The sequence below is a fragment of the Orbicella faveolata genome, unplaced genomic scaffold (assembly GCF_042242905.1).
Source record: "Orbicella faveolata isolate gen_17 unplaced genomic scaffold, um_ofav_v1 contig_24, whole genome shotgun sequence".
Lineage (NCBI taxonomy): Eukaryota > Metazoa > Cnidaria > Anthozoa > Scleractinia > Merulinidae > Orbicella > Orbicella faveolata.
The window spans coordinates 30124287-30138974 of record NW_028301552.1 but is presented as its reverse complement, the minus strand read 5'-3'; the positions used below and the strand labels follow the sequence as shown (position 1 = coordinate 30138974).

The 14688-nt window shown below is 38.8% G+C and overlaps 2 protein-coding genes across 2 annotated transcripts; both read left to right on the top strand.

Annotated features, from left to right (window-relative positions):
- The first annotated feature begins 4140 nt into the window (after positions 1 to 4140).
- On the top strand, positions 4141 to 6168 carry LOC110051894 (uncharacterized). The gene is made up of 2 exons (XM_020757981.2): positions 4141 to 4569; positions 4857 to 6168. Exons 1-2 carry the CDS (start codon positions 4526 to 4528, stop codon positions 5506 to 5508), a joined length of 696 nt encoding a protein of 231 aa, XP_020613640.1. The 5' UTR covers positions 4141 to 4525; the 3' UTR covers positions 5509 to 6168.
- Positions 6169 to 10056: 3888 nt separating this feature from the next.
- Positions 10057 to 12621, top strand: LOC110051933 (uncharacterized). Its single transcript, XM_020758046.2, has 2 exons — positions 10057 to 10546; positions 11260 to 12621. Exons 1-2 carry the CDS (start codon positions 10482 to 10484, stop codon positions 11924 to 11926), a joined length of 732 nt encoding a protein of 243 aa, XP_020613705.2. The 5' UTR covers positions 10057 to 10481; the 3' UTR covers positions 11927 to 12621.
- The last annotated feature ends 2067 nt before the right edge of the window (positions 12622 to 14688 follow it).

The window sequence follows — 14688 nt, the reverse complement described above, 5'->3', positions numbered from 1 at the left end:
TGTTTATACAGCCTGCTTTGTTTATGTGGGTAGTTAGGAACACACATAAATGTGTTATGCGTCCGCTTTGTCTAAACGACTGTTACCGTAGAAACGGTTTTTAGCCATCCGAAGGTGACGGCTACCCAAAAGTGGCGGTCCCTTTTGCCTGCTAAATCCAAAAGTAACTGGGGCCGTTACTTTTGGAATTCTACGATATTTATCGGTAGAAGTAAACGAGTTATCGCCATTCTTTAAACGCCTCTTAAAGGGTTTAACTAGGATTTTTTTTCTTTGCGGATTGTAATATTTTTTTTGTTTACAATTTCTTTAAAATTACTGTTTACTGAAAGTAGAATTACGAATTCTCTGTTATCAAATACCACGACTTATTGGAAAGAGGTTTCTGGGATAAGCCGTGACATTTTAAATGCCATTAATGATAGAACGCAAGATGATTACAAGATTCGAATAACGTGATGGCATTATCGGTAACTTGATGTCTACAATCGCAGACGAAACCTGTTGAGACAAAGTCATATCAAAGCCGTTCTCCTCAAACTGCGATGCGCACGCGCAGTGCGAGTGTCGTACGGATATACGTACGTCTGGACGGATGGACGTACACACGGACAATCACGTGACAAGCAATTTCTTTTTAGCTCAATGGATTACCAAATTTTTTAAGGCACGGGACTCCACTATGGCGCCTTTGGCGCGCAGGAGACCAAGAACGCAAGCGTGCAAACTTGAAGGGGGCCTAGGGAAAAGCACTGCACTAACTTGGCATTGGTAAGGCAAAGCACGCCTGGAACGATAAACAGTTCTGCAACTTCACCGTAAAAGCATATAAATGCTTAAAGGGCGTAGGGGAAGAAAAAACCACGCACAAAAGCCAGGGAACGAAACAAGGGACAACACCTGCGCAAATACAAGCTAGCAGACGACGTAATGAACGACTAAAAGCACCAAACCGTGACCACAAGAAAAAGTGTAGTTGTACCAGTAAGATTGCCGTATTTGGGTCTCCATAAACTTGACCTGCTGTACGCGGTTAGTCCGGTTGAAGGAGAAAGGAACTATGCAAGCCGCGCATGTAAAGTACAGTTAGCAAAGGCAGGATTCTTACGTGAACTGGGCTGAAATTAGATGCAGAGCTCTTATTTATACTCCATTAGTAAAAGACTGGTGCGAATAGCCGTTGCACTTGTTGTCGATGCCGTTGCCATTGCCGTTGTGGCTTGCCAAACTCCATAAAACTGAATGAACGGCAGAGGAATCAAAAGTTAAACGAGCACAGAGCAAAATCCAGCAGAACAAAAAAGACAGCTGAGAGAACCAAAAAAAATTCTGAGCTGGAAAACATATTTCGATGGTCAACGTGCTATAAAAATCGAAACTTATAAAAAAAATTTTTCCCACATTCCCGCCATTTCATCTCAGTTAGTTTGGAGAAAGTTGCCTGGGTTGTCCACGCATAGCGCTAGTAAACTCTGTGGAAGAGCTGGGCACCATGTCTAAAAATAACTAAAGAGAGATTTCCTTGGATATAAGGCCTATATGGGGGATTCACTCTCTCACCTAAATCTTCTCTTGGTGATGGAGGCAAAATAAATTAAGGTTTGAATCATTATATTCAGCCTTTGTTTGTCCCCATGTTACATATACTGTTTTTTTTTTTTTTTTCCCATCCTCGGTCCTCAATTTACCAATTAATCATTTTGTTACTAAGTTAAGAAGACATGATTGATCATCGCAGCTATGCACACAACTTAAGCAGTTGTGAAATTAAAGCCTGAAAAAAATCAGACCTCTAATAATATGTACAAGACAAAAAGTTAATAACAAACAGATGAGTCTGCGGGAGAGAAAAAAAAATTACCATAATAATAATAACAATACAAAATGTTAGTAAAGAAAAAGTTTTTCACTGCCAACGTTTTCATTCAAGGCTGGCTTTAAATCACGAATTAACAATGTTTCCTTAATTTTACAATGTATATCTGACCTACCAGTTGCTAAGATATCAAAATTGTCCCATTTAATATTATGACCCGTGGAAGTAACGTGATCCGCAATGGCTGAGGTGTGACCGCTTTTAGCAAGGGCCTTGCAATGTTCAGTTTTTCTATCGTGTAGTCGACGCTTTGTTTTTCCTATATAAAAATCATCGCAGTCCCAGCAGCTTGCCTTGTAAACCATCCTAGACATCTGAGAACGGCTGAACCTGTCCTTGTACTGGAAAAAAGACTTAATTCAGCGGGTGTTTCGGAAAATTATTTTAACTTTAAAACAACCATAAAACTTAGATACAAGATTTAAGTTGCTGAGTAATTACTTTACTTTGGAACCCTAAAAATGGTAAAACAATGAAGATTTCTCTCTTGGGAACTGTAGTGATAGGGTCTTTAGGTTTGTTTTGATGTCTATTCACTACATCGTTCATGTTGTACGTGATGATACCACGGGGATAACCATTGCATGACAATAGCTTCCTGAGATCATCCACGGCAGACTGTAATGATGAAGACGATGAACAGATGCGAAGACAACGATAAGTAAGGGTGCGGATGAGGTTTATCTTGTACTAGCGTCGACTACACGATAGAAAAACTAAACATTTTAAGGCCCTTGCTAAAAGCGGTCACACCTCAGCCATTGCGGATCACGTTACTTCCACGGGTCATAATATTAAATGGGACAATTTTGATATCTTAGCAACTGGTAGGTCAGATATACATTGTAAAATTAAGGAAACATTGTTAATTCGTGATTTAAAGCCAGCCTTGAATGAAAACGTTGGCAGTGAAAAACTTTTTCTTTACTAACATTTTGTATTGTTATTATTATTATGGTAATTTTTTTTTCTCTCCCGCAGACTCATCTGTTTGTTATTAACTATTAGTCTTGTACCTATTATTAGATACCAGTCTTTTTCTTTTTCTTCGCGTTTATATTTCGATTAAAATCAGGCCTGAACGGGAATCAAACCCATAACCTCTGCGATAACGGTGCAGTGCTCTACCAACTGAGCTATCAAGCTAACTGGGAGCTGGTCACATTGTGAGTTCGTTATATGTCCGTAGATGGTGAAGAATGGTTGGTGAATAGATTGTGAAGGGCCTAGTACATATTATAAGTTACACCTCCAAACAGATCAGACGTTATTTAATTCCCGCGTGCCTATTTTAAGCCTCAAGAATATCCTTGCGTATTCTATAAACCGAAATATTAATCTAACAAAGATTTGACTTGGGATAAAGAGGTAAAGAGATGTCCCCGAAAAAAAAATATAACAGTGTTTATTGATTGGATTGTTAATAACCTTCTTATCGATGTTTTCAAAACGTGTTAAGAAATTTCCCGACATTTTAAAATTAGAAGTTGATAGGTTTTCGAAATAAATATGTAATTATTTTAATAGAGGGTTGAAAATATTTTTAGATCATTAGTTGTCGCTCATTCATCTCTTTAGCACCGGTTGTCGTAAAGCCCGCGCCCCGGGCAAACGATCGCAACATTTCCACACAACCGATATCTCAACATTGTTGACCCGGCAGCATTTGCAAGCTCTGGCCAAACGATCGCAGCATTTGAACGCAACATATCGGAACATTGTTGGGCGAAATATTTGTCGCGCGTTTGGCCACCCTGTTGCGACGTGTACTTGTTTATTTCTTCGGTGATGTGACCCATTCAAAACTTAAGGCTAGTTTTCCCCAGCGCATACGCATAAGCCGAAACACGCAGACGGAGTGAGATGTTGATAATTAGCGCCTTTTGTTGGAAATTTCCAAAACAAAAGACGCTAATTCTCAACACATTAATGCGTCTGCGTATGTCGGCTTATGCTTATGCTATGAGCTAGTGAAAAACAGCTTTTAGCACTGAGGAAGAGTAATTTAAAAACTCGCAAAATTACAAGGATTTGTATGGAAAACCATTGGAGTGTGACTGGAGGACAAAGCGTCTTCTTCCCATACAAATCCTCCTAATTTGTCACGTCCATAAAAACTTCCTCTTAAAGTATACAAACCTGAAAATGTGTATGTAAGCTTATTTTGAAAATGGTCTTTCAATTTCTGATAAAACCATGCATTAGCAATGACTAAATCAGCACGTCACTTTACCAACCGTTGCAAAAGGCCAGGCTCGTTGGCACTTTTTTTTTTTTTTCTTGTAGCGTAGAGGTGTTTTTTGGACGCAATGTTTTTAAGTGTTATATATATTTGGTATGAAATTGAAAAAAGGTCTGTTTTTGCAGCAAACTGTCCGGTGGTTATTTTCTTAAGTTTTTTTCTCATTTTTAGAAAGTAGTAATTAAAAATGAAAATGAAATAGTTTTTGGTCTGTCGCACTGTGTCTTTCATTCTTACGAAGCATTGACTAAGTGTTTAATTTTAATCCTCTTCGATCGTTTTTGAAGAGGATCGTCGGCTATAAAAGGAGGGTTTCAGCTGACCGATTATCAGTTCATAACGTTTTCAACAAGTTACAAGCAAGATAGAAGAAAAGACAAATATCAAGAGAAGAAGTTCAAGACTAAATGATGCCTCTCGTTAATCGATTTCCGACCTTTGATCCTTTCAGGTAAATTTTAAAATCAGTTTTTGTGGGTCTGGGCTTATCTTTAAATGTCCAATTTCTGCATCTTAATTGGAACAGATGAGGAAGATTTTGATTTTGCTGCTATTTATGCTGGAGAATTGCATAGTTTGTATCTGAAACTGAAGACAACAGAATTCAAGCAATTCAAGAACTGTAGAACTATTCTTGAGAATACAAATTCACAAACGTCAAATAATTATCAGTTTAAGATTAAAGATTACAATATTTTACTCTGTTTGGCATTCAGCTGCTTCCTTTTGCTATTGCAGTCACTACAATCAAGTTCCCAGGGGCTCTGACGTTTTTTTCAATTTATGGAATCTGGCTACCGCATACGAACAGCAAATAACAAACCCCCGACAAGCCATGGAAAAGCCTTACCAGGGAACAATAAAGATCGCTTGTGTGCTGCTTGGGCATTACCACCCTGAAGAAATCTCGCTTGAAGTAGATAGCGAAAAGGTACTCGTACTTGGCCAGCATGAGGTCCATCGAGAAGATGGAAGCGAGAAATACGAGTTCAAGAGAGTCTTCAAACTTCCTCAAGGTGTCGATGCTACAACTGTGACGTCACGCATTACACAAGATGGCCGCGTTCTCGTAATCGAGGGTACAAAACACAGGGAAGGGAAAGCAAACGACGGCAAATTCCAGCGCAAGTTGGATTTTAGAGGTTTCAAACCAGAAGAGATCAAGTTGCAACTCCGAGGAAATAAGTTGATTATCACTGGCTTGCAGGTGTGTGAACGTCATCAGTCACGTAGGTCAGCCAATCGTTGCATTCTGCTACCCGATGACGTAGATCCCAGTTCGGTGACGTCATTCTTGTCAAAAGAAGGCCTGCTGACGATAGAAGCGTCACGCGTTTTGCCGCGTAAGTGTAACTTTGACGTCACCGGGGAAACAGATGACGTAGACTAGGAACCAGAATAGAAGGCGAGCGCCAATGCGGGAGAGAGAGCCGACGAACCACCTAATTAAAAAATATGCTACTGAAGCGAATATTTAGTTTTTATGCTTTTGTCCAATTGAATTTTTCTCAGTTGTGTCGTATGTGTTTGATCTTTTTTTATCTATTTTTTTTTTATTTTTTTAATGAAAGAAGACATTTACTTAAGTCCAATATAAAAGATGTGTTCTCTGATCCATATCGATACAACTTTACGTAATAGCTCTAGACCCTTTTCATAAATGGCTGCCAATTATAAATTCGTTTGTAAGTGTTGAAATTAGTCCGACTAACCTCGTTTAAAAGTTGAAAATTCAACGGGGTTAGGGAGGTTAATGTAAATTCATGCAAAAAAATTAAAATTGGCACCCATTCATGAAAGGTTCTATAGAAATTTATGATTATTACGATTCTCATTGAAACTGAAAAGAAAGAAGTTCGTATTCCAAATTTTTTATTGTACACCGATAATTTTAAATAGAGAAATTATGGCTAGTGCATGGTTGAGGTTATTTTGCATTGATTTTTGTACAGTTTCACTTCTTTAGTTGTTTTATTGCCTACTTCAGTATTCATTGTGTAATAATATCAAAAACATTGTGAATCTATCAAATAAATGTTTAGTATTGTAATTTCTATCTTCCTTTCTGTTCTATTTCGGAACGTTTTTCACGCAAACAAGCATTTATTTGTGACTTATCACAATGCCATTCAAACGGGACAATATCTGTTCAAAGAAGAGTTTGCTCCAACACAAATAAACACTGGATTGTTTTAAACGACAGAATTCATGATAAAACTGAGAAATATCATATAAATGCGAATACAATTCAGTTAAGGATTTACACTACGAAAGTGATATTTGAAAATTCTCTCAAAATCCCACGAACCTTTAGGTGAGGGCAATTTGAAAGAATTTTCAAATACTAGTCCTCAATCGGACCGTTTGCGATATTTCATTTCAGCTTGGCAGTGAGGCTTAGAGGACGCAAAGGAAATTGAATGACCGTGTTTATTCATCTCTTTCGTTTGTGTCCTCTAGGCCTCACCGTTCAAGCTGAATTTTAATATATCGAAAGTAGCCTATTGCCAAAGCTTTTGTGCGGTTACTCATACATCACTGACATAATTAGGAATGCTAGTGCACTGAATTGAATGCAAATGAAGGCCGCTTTGACACTACACTACTTACACTACGCCGGATGAAATTAAAAACGGCTTTTCACTCTGAAAACGCATTAAATGTTTTCCTTCCACACCAAGCAGGAGAAATTTAAATACGCAAAAGTCACCGGGTCATTCTGGGTTTGTGCTTGAGGAAATAAAACTCGGGCGGTGAAATCACATGATTATCGTAACGTCATATGCATCGTTTTCGAAAACCGTCGTTCTCACACTAAACCGCAAAGCCGGCGTATACAAATTCCTCCGGTTTGAAGATTGATTTCGAATAGCTCACGGTTTTCATGACAGATTAGTTTGGACGGTAGGCCTAACCGTAGAAATTAAGCTTTGTTTTCAAATTTCTCCGGTGTAATGTTGACGTGGCCTAAAAACTAATAGTATAAATAATATAATAATATAAATCATATAAATTTGTCATGCATTAACAGTGAATCAGTAAATGAGGTGAGCTCAAATCTAGGAAAATGGCTGTCGTAGTTAGCATCTTTCAACAATCAAACATCTTAGTATGTTGGAATAACTGAAAGATTTTTTTCTTACACACTGGTACAGTAAATCTGTACGACTTCCTTTAAAGCCATCAGAGATTATTATTTGACTTACATAACAATACCACTTTAGTAAAATAAAAGTGAGAACAAAGTTAAAAAAAGGTGTACTAGACGATATTCTAAAAATAAAAAAGTGACATTCTTCAGGGTAAATTACTTCAAATAACGTTAAAATGGGAAAGAGTGAGTCTTGCATGCTTTTGATTTCTACGTACTTTATTACTGCTACTTGAAAATCCCTTCTAATTCACTAATGTATATCACTAAAATCCAACTTCATGGAAACCCAAAGGCTTATTTTGTCGAGAAGCTAAATTTGATCATTAACTAAACATTACTTGACTGTTTTTTCTTTTATTTTGGCTCATGCTTTTTTGTCGTGTGTTTGATCTTGTGATCATCCAGGGTTTTTCCCAAAGACAAGGTCAGCTCACAAATATTTTTCCTGGTCATAGATTTTTTTTGTTTTGCTTTGTCTAGGTAGTCTTGTCGGGGTTGATACCTAGCTTCACAGAAAGTCGATTCAATTTCGTTTACGAATTATTCCAGTTTCATCATTTTCACTGGTAAATCATATTTATTTATTTTAATCTCCTTTACACGAGCTGGCCTTCACTTGAATTATCCAACCGTTTCATCGGTGTACTGAACCATTTTCATTTCATGTCGATCGGTCGCCGATGTTTTCCTTTCATTTTGACGCATATATATAGGAAATGGTTTTCTTGCGGCGAAAAGGGTAGTTTGTAGCACAATCCTTTCTTTCATTTCATTTCTTTCTTTCCTTTTTTTAGCTCGAAAACTTACTCATGTTTCCGTAAAATGTTTAACTAAAAAAAAAAAAAATGTCTATTCACAGTCTCAGGATAAATACTTAGTCATGACTCCAGAAAATGTGAACTGAACTAAAATATTTTATTGTCTAGTCACATTGTCTCAAGATAAACCCTTGCTCGTCACTCGTCAAAAATGAATTTATTTTCGCCACTGCCTAGATCTGTTCAGTCCATCAATGGCTCTAAAAAAACTTGCTCAGGCTAAATATGCAATGACAGCGTTCGATTCAAAATGGAAACACGAAAAATTAGTAGTCGTCGTTCGCGTTCCTCAAACTAAGCAAAACTTTGTTGTTTCACGTTGTTGTTTTGCAGCCGGGACGGCAAAGAAATGTACAGAGATTTATAATGCACACAGCTATTGTTTTGCTCATTAAACCTTTTGTTCGGTCAAGTTCTCGTTGCCGTCGTCGTCGTGGTTTCCTCAAGTTCCCTATTATTGAGCCAACGGGCCGGGAAGTAGGGAAATGGGGAAATGTTGATCGAGTTCAAATTTTGAGAGTCTAAACACTTAAAATTGTAAAAATGACACAAATTTTAATTTTCCCCAATATGGACCAAACGGACAAACTAAATTTACAGCTGATCCATGTGTTGAAACGTGCCTGTTTCAAAACATAACTCACCCATCGTGATTCGGCTTTTGATTGTTTGGCCAGTTTTTTTTTTTTTTTTTTTTTTTTTTTTTCCGTTTCTTTTCTTTTCTTTTTTTTTTTTTTTCCTATACCCGTGTGTTTCGTTATTCCCCGGTGGACTTGGTTTGTCTCGTTGCAAAGCACGTGAGCAAAAAAGACAGCAAAAAAAGGGGTGCGATCGCCTTATAACGTAAGAAAGCGGTCAAGCTCGTTATATGTTTTATAAGTATAAAAGTTTACATTTGTGGAGAAATGGGATTTAAGTAAGGTTGATTCATAGGCCTCAAGAGTACACGCGCAATATAGAGGTATAAAAGGTCTACGGATCGCATGTGATTGGGATCACTTTTAGAAACTTTCTTTTTATAGAATGTCTGAATTTGTTCAAAAATATACCTCTGTAATTAAAGTCGTCTTGTTACATCACTTTGGGAGACCAGTGCAGTATTAATCGTTGCATTTCTCTTTTTTTATTCGAACCTATGAAAAAAGGAGTTCAGTAACTATCTAATTTACAGGAAGTTAAACGCGCACAGAAAACGTCTGTCGATGGGGTGACTGTGCGAACGGTGCGTATTGGAGAATAGCTGACGTGATCGAATGTAAAGTTTAGTTATATAAGCACGCTTTTTTCAGCACGCGGATACTTATTTAAGTAGACCCAACAATGGTTATATAACTCAACAGAACACGAGGAAAAAGTTTACTATTTTCAAGCTCGTGACCTGGACCACGTACGTGACTCGATAAAGCGCGCGCGTGGCATTGGGGCGTGACTGCTTTATGAAGCCTGCGTGGAATTTCCTGAAAATGTGAAAAAAAAAAAAAACCTCTCAGAAAGCACGCTGTTTAAGCAAATCAGAGTAGTCGTCAGATATTTATTATAAATCCTGACACTATAAAATACCTTCACGCAACTTTGAACCATGATCTGCTTGATAAAATGAATTTGCCATCAGGGGATAAAGTGATATTCTTGTGTTTTGCGAAGCAAAGATCAATTTAATTGTCTAATACTAAGCCTCTCATACTGAATAGCTATACTTTCAAATAACCGATTTACGAAGCCTTCTCGTACCTTGAGATTAATACACAAATATTATTACACCGGTGACATACTCATTGACCCAAGATAAAAGAATTGTTATACAATAATGAGGAGTGTGCTTTGGAAAGTAGCCTTTGAAATATAAAGGTAATAAGGGCTGCTAGCAGGAGCTTTAACGCAACGAGTAACGAAATTAACTGGCAGAGATGCCAACCGAAAAAAGTCGAAATCTGGCAGATAGCCCTTCTTGGCCCTAAAATTTTTTTTTTTTTTTAAGTGGAGCACCGCTAATTCAACCACAAAAATGTCAAACATCCAAGCATTTTTCCCAAGAAACGTCAAAAGTCGGCCAACTATATGCTGAAAAATTATTTTATACGCATTAACTCCTTCGTAAATGTGCGAGATTTGGTCACCCGTACGGAACAGCCGGTAGATACGTATATATACTGTCTGTATCCCAAAAGAATCCGGGAGAGTTGGCACAGATGCTAACAGCTTAGAAAAAATGCACCCGTGCAAGTTGACCTTGAATACAGATCACAAGATCGTCACCAGATACACTAAAATTAACCACTTAGTAATGAGGGGATTGAGTTTCACAACATAAGGAAATTGTTAGGTCACCTTAAAACAGTTCGCCAAGGAAGTTACCAGCAGACTACAACAAGACGATCAAACTATCAAGAGATGTTCGATACAATGGCTCTCTGGGCAATCGCTTTTAAAGGACTTTCAACGCACAATCCATTCCGGTAAATGTTAACGTTATTTATCATTATTATTATTTTATTTAAATTTGTGGTTTGAATTCTTTCAGTATGTTCTTTAGGTAACTTTTCTATTGAAATGATTGAGGAATATCTCAGCACAGAATTTGTTTTAAGGCTATTTATGAGAAATGGGTAATTTGTGATTACAACTGAACTCTTGACAACTCAAGAGCACGAGATCAGAGGCCAAGAGAGTTCGGGTATGAAAGGTCCCGCGAAATTTTCGTCGAATATCACAGGTCTCGACGTTACGCGTTTTTTAGCGATTATGTACGTCTCGCAGTCTCGATTTTTTCACAGAGTCGGCAGCTCGATGGCGTTTGACCGTCTTAGAGTCTTCATGTCTCCCACTCACACTTAAAACACTTTGAAGTCTAGGTCTCGCAATTTGACAAGTCAAAATGTTTGGGTCTCGCAAAGAGTAACACTACCCTCGCCTTCTGGAAAAGTCTCACATATGCCATTTAACATCTCTTAAACACTATTCGACAGGTGAAATCTACAAATGAAAAGAAAAGTGCGCGAGGCTTGACTCTGAAACTGCGTTATTTATCTGCAAATTTCAGAAAAAAAATTTCTGTTCTCACATTTTCTCACGAGTTAACGTGGTGCAAAATCAATCAGAACACTTCTTTCAGTGATAAATTTTAGTTGGTATTCAACTTTTTTAACATGATTTTTCCTTCTGCTCCCAGAGGTTATGACTTTCGTCTCGATCAGTGGAGCGAGGTTCCTGTCCCTCAGGAATCTGGAGGTTCTGCAGGACAAAAAACTAAGGTTCAGGAATCAATAAAGATCGCCTCTGTGCTGCTGAGGCACTATAAACCAGAAGAAATCTCGCTTGAGGTTGACAACGAAAAGGTCATCGTACATGGCCAGCATCGACTTGGAAAGAAAGATGGATCCGAGAAAAGCGAACTCAAGAGAGTCTTCAAACTCCCTCACGATGTCGATCCAACAACTGTGACGTCAAGCATTGCCCAAAATGGGGGCGCGCTCATAATCCAGGGCATGAAACGAGTGGAAAAAAAAGCAAACAACAACAAATTTGAGGCCAAGTTGGATTTCAGAGGTTGTAGACCAGAAGAGATCAAGATCCAACTGCGAAGAAATGAGTTGACCGTCAGTGGGAAACACATCTCCGGACATCAACTGTCACGTGATTACAGCCGTCGCATTCTGTTGCCTGATGACGTAGATCTCGGCTCAGTGACGTCACACTTGACAAAAGACGGTCTCCTGACGATAAAAGCGACACGTGATCTACAGAGAACCTTCGATATCACCGTGGAAACTGGAGAACCGGGCGAGAAAACCAACCAAACGACAAACGCGGATGCAACTGCAAACTACGTGGTTTGATACTGACAAAAGAGCGAATTAGTCATTTGATTGTCATTTAATATATTAATTTAATTCAATTTCAAGTCAGGTTTAACCGTGTTATTTTAAGAGATTAATTATGGGCGATGGAAAATTCTGTTTTTATGTCGCACCGTACAATGATGTGAGATATTTGGTGATTACCTCGATGGATTCTTTTTGGAAAGATAAATCGCGAATCAACTTGTTTGATTACACTGTTTCTTAGTATCCACCAAGAAAAGCTGACGTCACCATGGCTACAGGTGAGCTTGGCGAGAATTCAAAACAAACGACGAACGCTTAATAAGCGGCAAAAACTTACCAAACTAAGTCGATGGAGACTTACAAAAGAGCGAATAAGTTATTTACCTTTTAATTTGAGAAATTTATTTTAACTTAAAGCTAATGTGCTTGTGTCAATGATTTGTTGTATTCAGATTGTAAATTATGTCCGAAGTATATATGAGTTCGTCTATTTTATGCCTAGCACTATAATGTTCAGAAATGAGGATGACTATAAAACTTCCGTCAAAGTTTGCTGGTTTAATTTTCGGAAGATTGCTGGAATTAAGTGTACCTTATACTTTTCTAAAGACATAACTTTTCGTGTAATTTTGATAACGTTGTAAATAATTTAGATCAGCTTATTCTTTGCTGTTTGCATGTTTATTAAATACTTCACAAAATTGGCAGCTTCTGACTTTTCAATGGGTGAAAGGTAGAAGTAAAGTCTGCATAAGAGCCAAGTGGCCCATCAGGCCAGCGCTAATGTCCGGTTTCTGTAGCATGAAGCGACTAGGAGAATTTCTACTCCCCCCTGGATGGGATACTGGTTCATCATAGGGTTACCACAACATGCAAACTTCAATTTTGAAAACCCAAATTGGATGTCAGTCGGTGTGCCATGTCAGACCAAAATGTTGTTGAAAAAACGGAATTCGAAAGAAAATACGAAAAACAAGAACTTTACAGAAGCTGCACGATCGAACATGATTTAGAACCGGAAGTGAGAGAGGTGTTTGGCGAGGTTAACCTCGCTTAAAGGTTCGTGCAATTTTATTATGAACTTCCAAAGCATCCCTCTCGGTTATCAATCACGAAATGCTTTCGGCGAGTCCACTCGGCTTCATACGATTTCCAACACTCACTGTAACCATGATGATAAGCTCGTGTTCATCTCGTGATCGAGATCAATGGCTGTCCACCAGCCAAGGTCAGCAAACGGCATATATCTTTCCCTGGTACTATGGTCCCATCCCTTAACTCTGCCTTCACCAGCCGGCCGCCCTCAGTAATAGGACCTGAACCCAGGCGGGAGAAGAGAGCTCCAAGATAACTTGTTGCGCATGCTCAGAACGCCGCCATTTCCGCCAAAAATCAGGGGGAAAACATACTTTACATCCTCGAATTAGCGCCTCCCCTCAAATAAGGGCTCCCTGGCTTTAAATAAGCGCCCCTCCTACCGGCCAAAATTTGAAATATGCGCATCGCCTCGAAAAAGCGCACCCTCCCCTCCCCCTAGTTTATAGAAGAGTGCTGAGACAACAAAGATTGCATAGTTTTGGTCGTGTTCAATCACAAGCAAGTGATTATCGACTCATTCAAGCACTGCACATTGACTGTCGCGACGGATGGTAGTGAAGGTCTGCTGATTCATCGCCTAAAGCCCAACCAACCTTAAGCAGGTTAACCTACACCGGTTAAAGGGGTTATATTACGTAGTTCTTCAAGAGAGACAGGATCCTTCGGAGACTTCTGAGGGACTGACACATACATATATTAAAAAACAAACAAACAAAAAAAAACGACCACATCTGACAAAGATTTGGGAAGAAATTAAATAAGCGCCCCCCCCCCCCCCACCCCCTCGATTGAGCGCTTCCTCCCTGCCTCCCCCCTCCCAACCCGATAAGCGCCTCCCTGGAATAAGAGCCCCGTGTCGTTTTCTAAATTTGAAATAAGCGCCCCGGGCGTTAATTCGAGGATTTACGGCATGGATTTACGGTATATGGCAGAACTTTTGGAAGCCTAACCCTACTTTTATCTGCTAAGTAATGACCAAGACTAGGGAGCTTAAGCAACGACGACGACGGCGCCGAGGACGACGACTAGTAAAAACTGAATTGATATTTTACAAACGAAATTCGCGATTGTCTAGATCTGTTGGGTACGCCAATGGCTCTAAAAACGTGCTTAAGCTAAATATGCAACGACGGCGTTCAATTCCAACTGGAAATACGAAAAATTAGCCGTCGTCGTCCACGTTCCGTAGTCGAGGCAGAACTTGGTCATTTCACGTTGTTGTTTTGCGGAGGACGGCAAAGAAATGTACAACGATTTATGACGCACGTGCACAGCTATTGTTTTGCTTATTAAACCTTTTGTTTTGTGACGTTCACGTTGCCGTCGTCGCCGTGGTATATATCCTAAACCGCTACCTGCAGATTGTGAAATTCTTGATGAAAAACTAGTCGCTAAAGTTCAAAGCACTCGCGCGCGCTCAAATGACTAATATTTCACGAACAAACTACGTCATTTATAGTAAGCAGTTGACAGTAAATTTTGTTCTTTTGTTTAGTCATGAGCAATGATTAGGGTTAACTTTTTAATATTAAGAGCGTCTCGATTTTGTTAGCCATGGAGTTATTTGAATCAGTTAAACACTCGTTTATATGCTATGCTTTCGAGTGATATATAATGGCAAATTCCACCTACATCAGATTTTTTTTTTTTTGGCAAAACACACGAGCCCTAATTAG

Coding starts and splice junctions, on each gene's coding strand:
- LOC110051894 (XM_020757981.2), top strand. CDS start 4,526: ATGATGCCTCTCGTTAATCGATTTCCGACCTTTGATCCTTTCAG. Junction 4,570..4,856: donor CCGACCTTTGATCCTTTCAG/GTAAATTTTAAA, acceptor TTGCTATTGCAG/TCACTACAATCAAGTTCCCA.
- LOC110051933 (XM_020758046.2), top strand. CDS start 10,482: ATGTTCGATACAATGGCTCTCTGGGCAATCGCTTTTAAAGGACTTTCA. Junction 10,547..11,259: donor TCAACGCACAATCCATTCCG/GTAAATGTTAAC, acceptor TTCTGCTCCCAG/AGGTTATGACTTTCGTCTCG.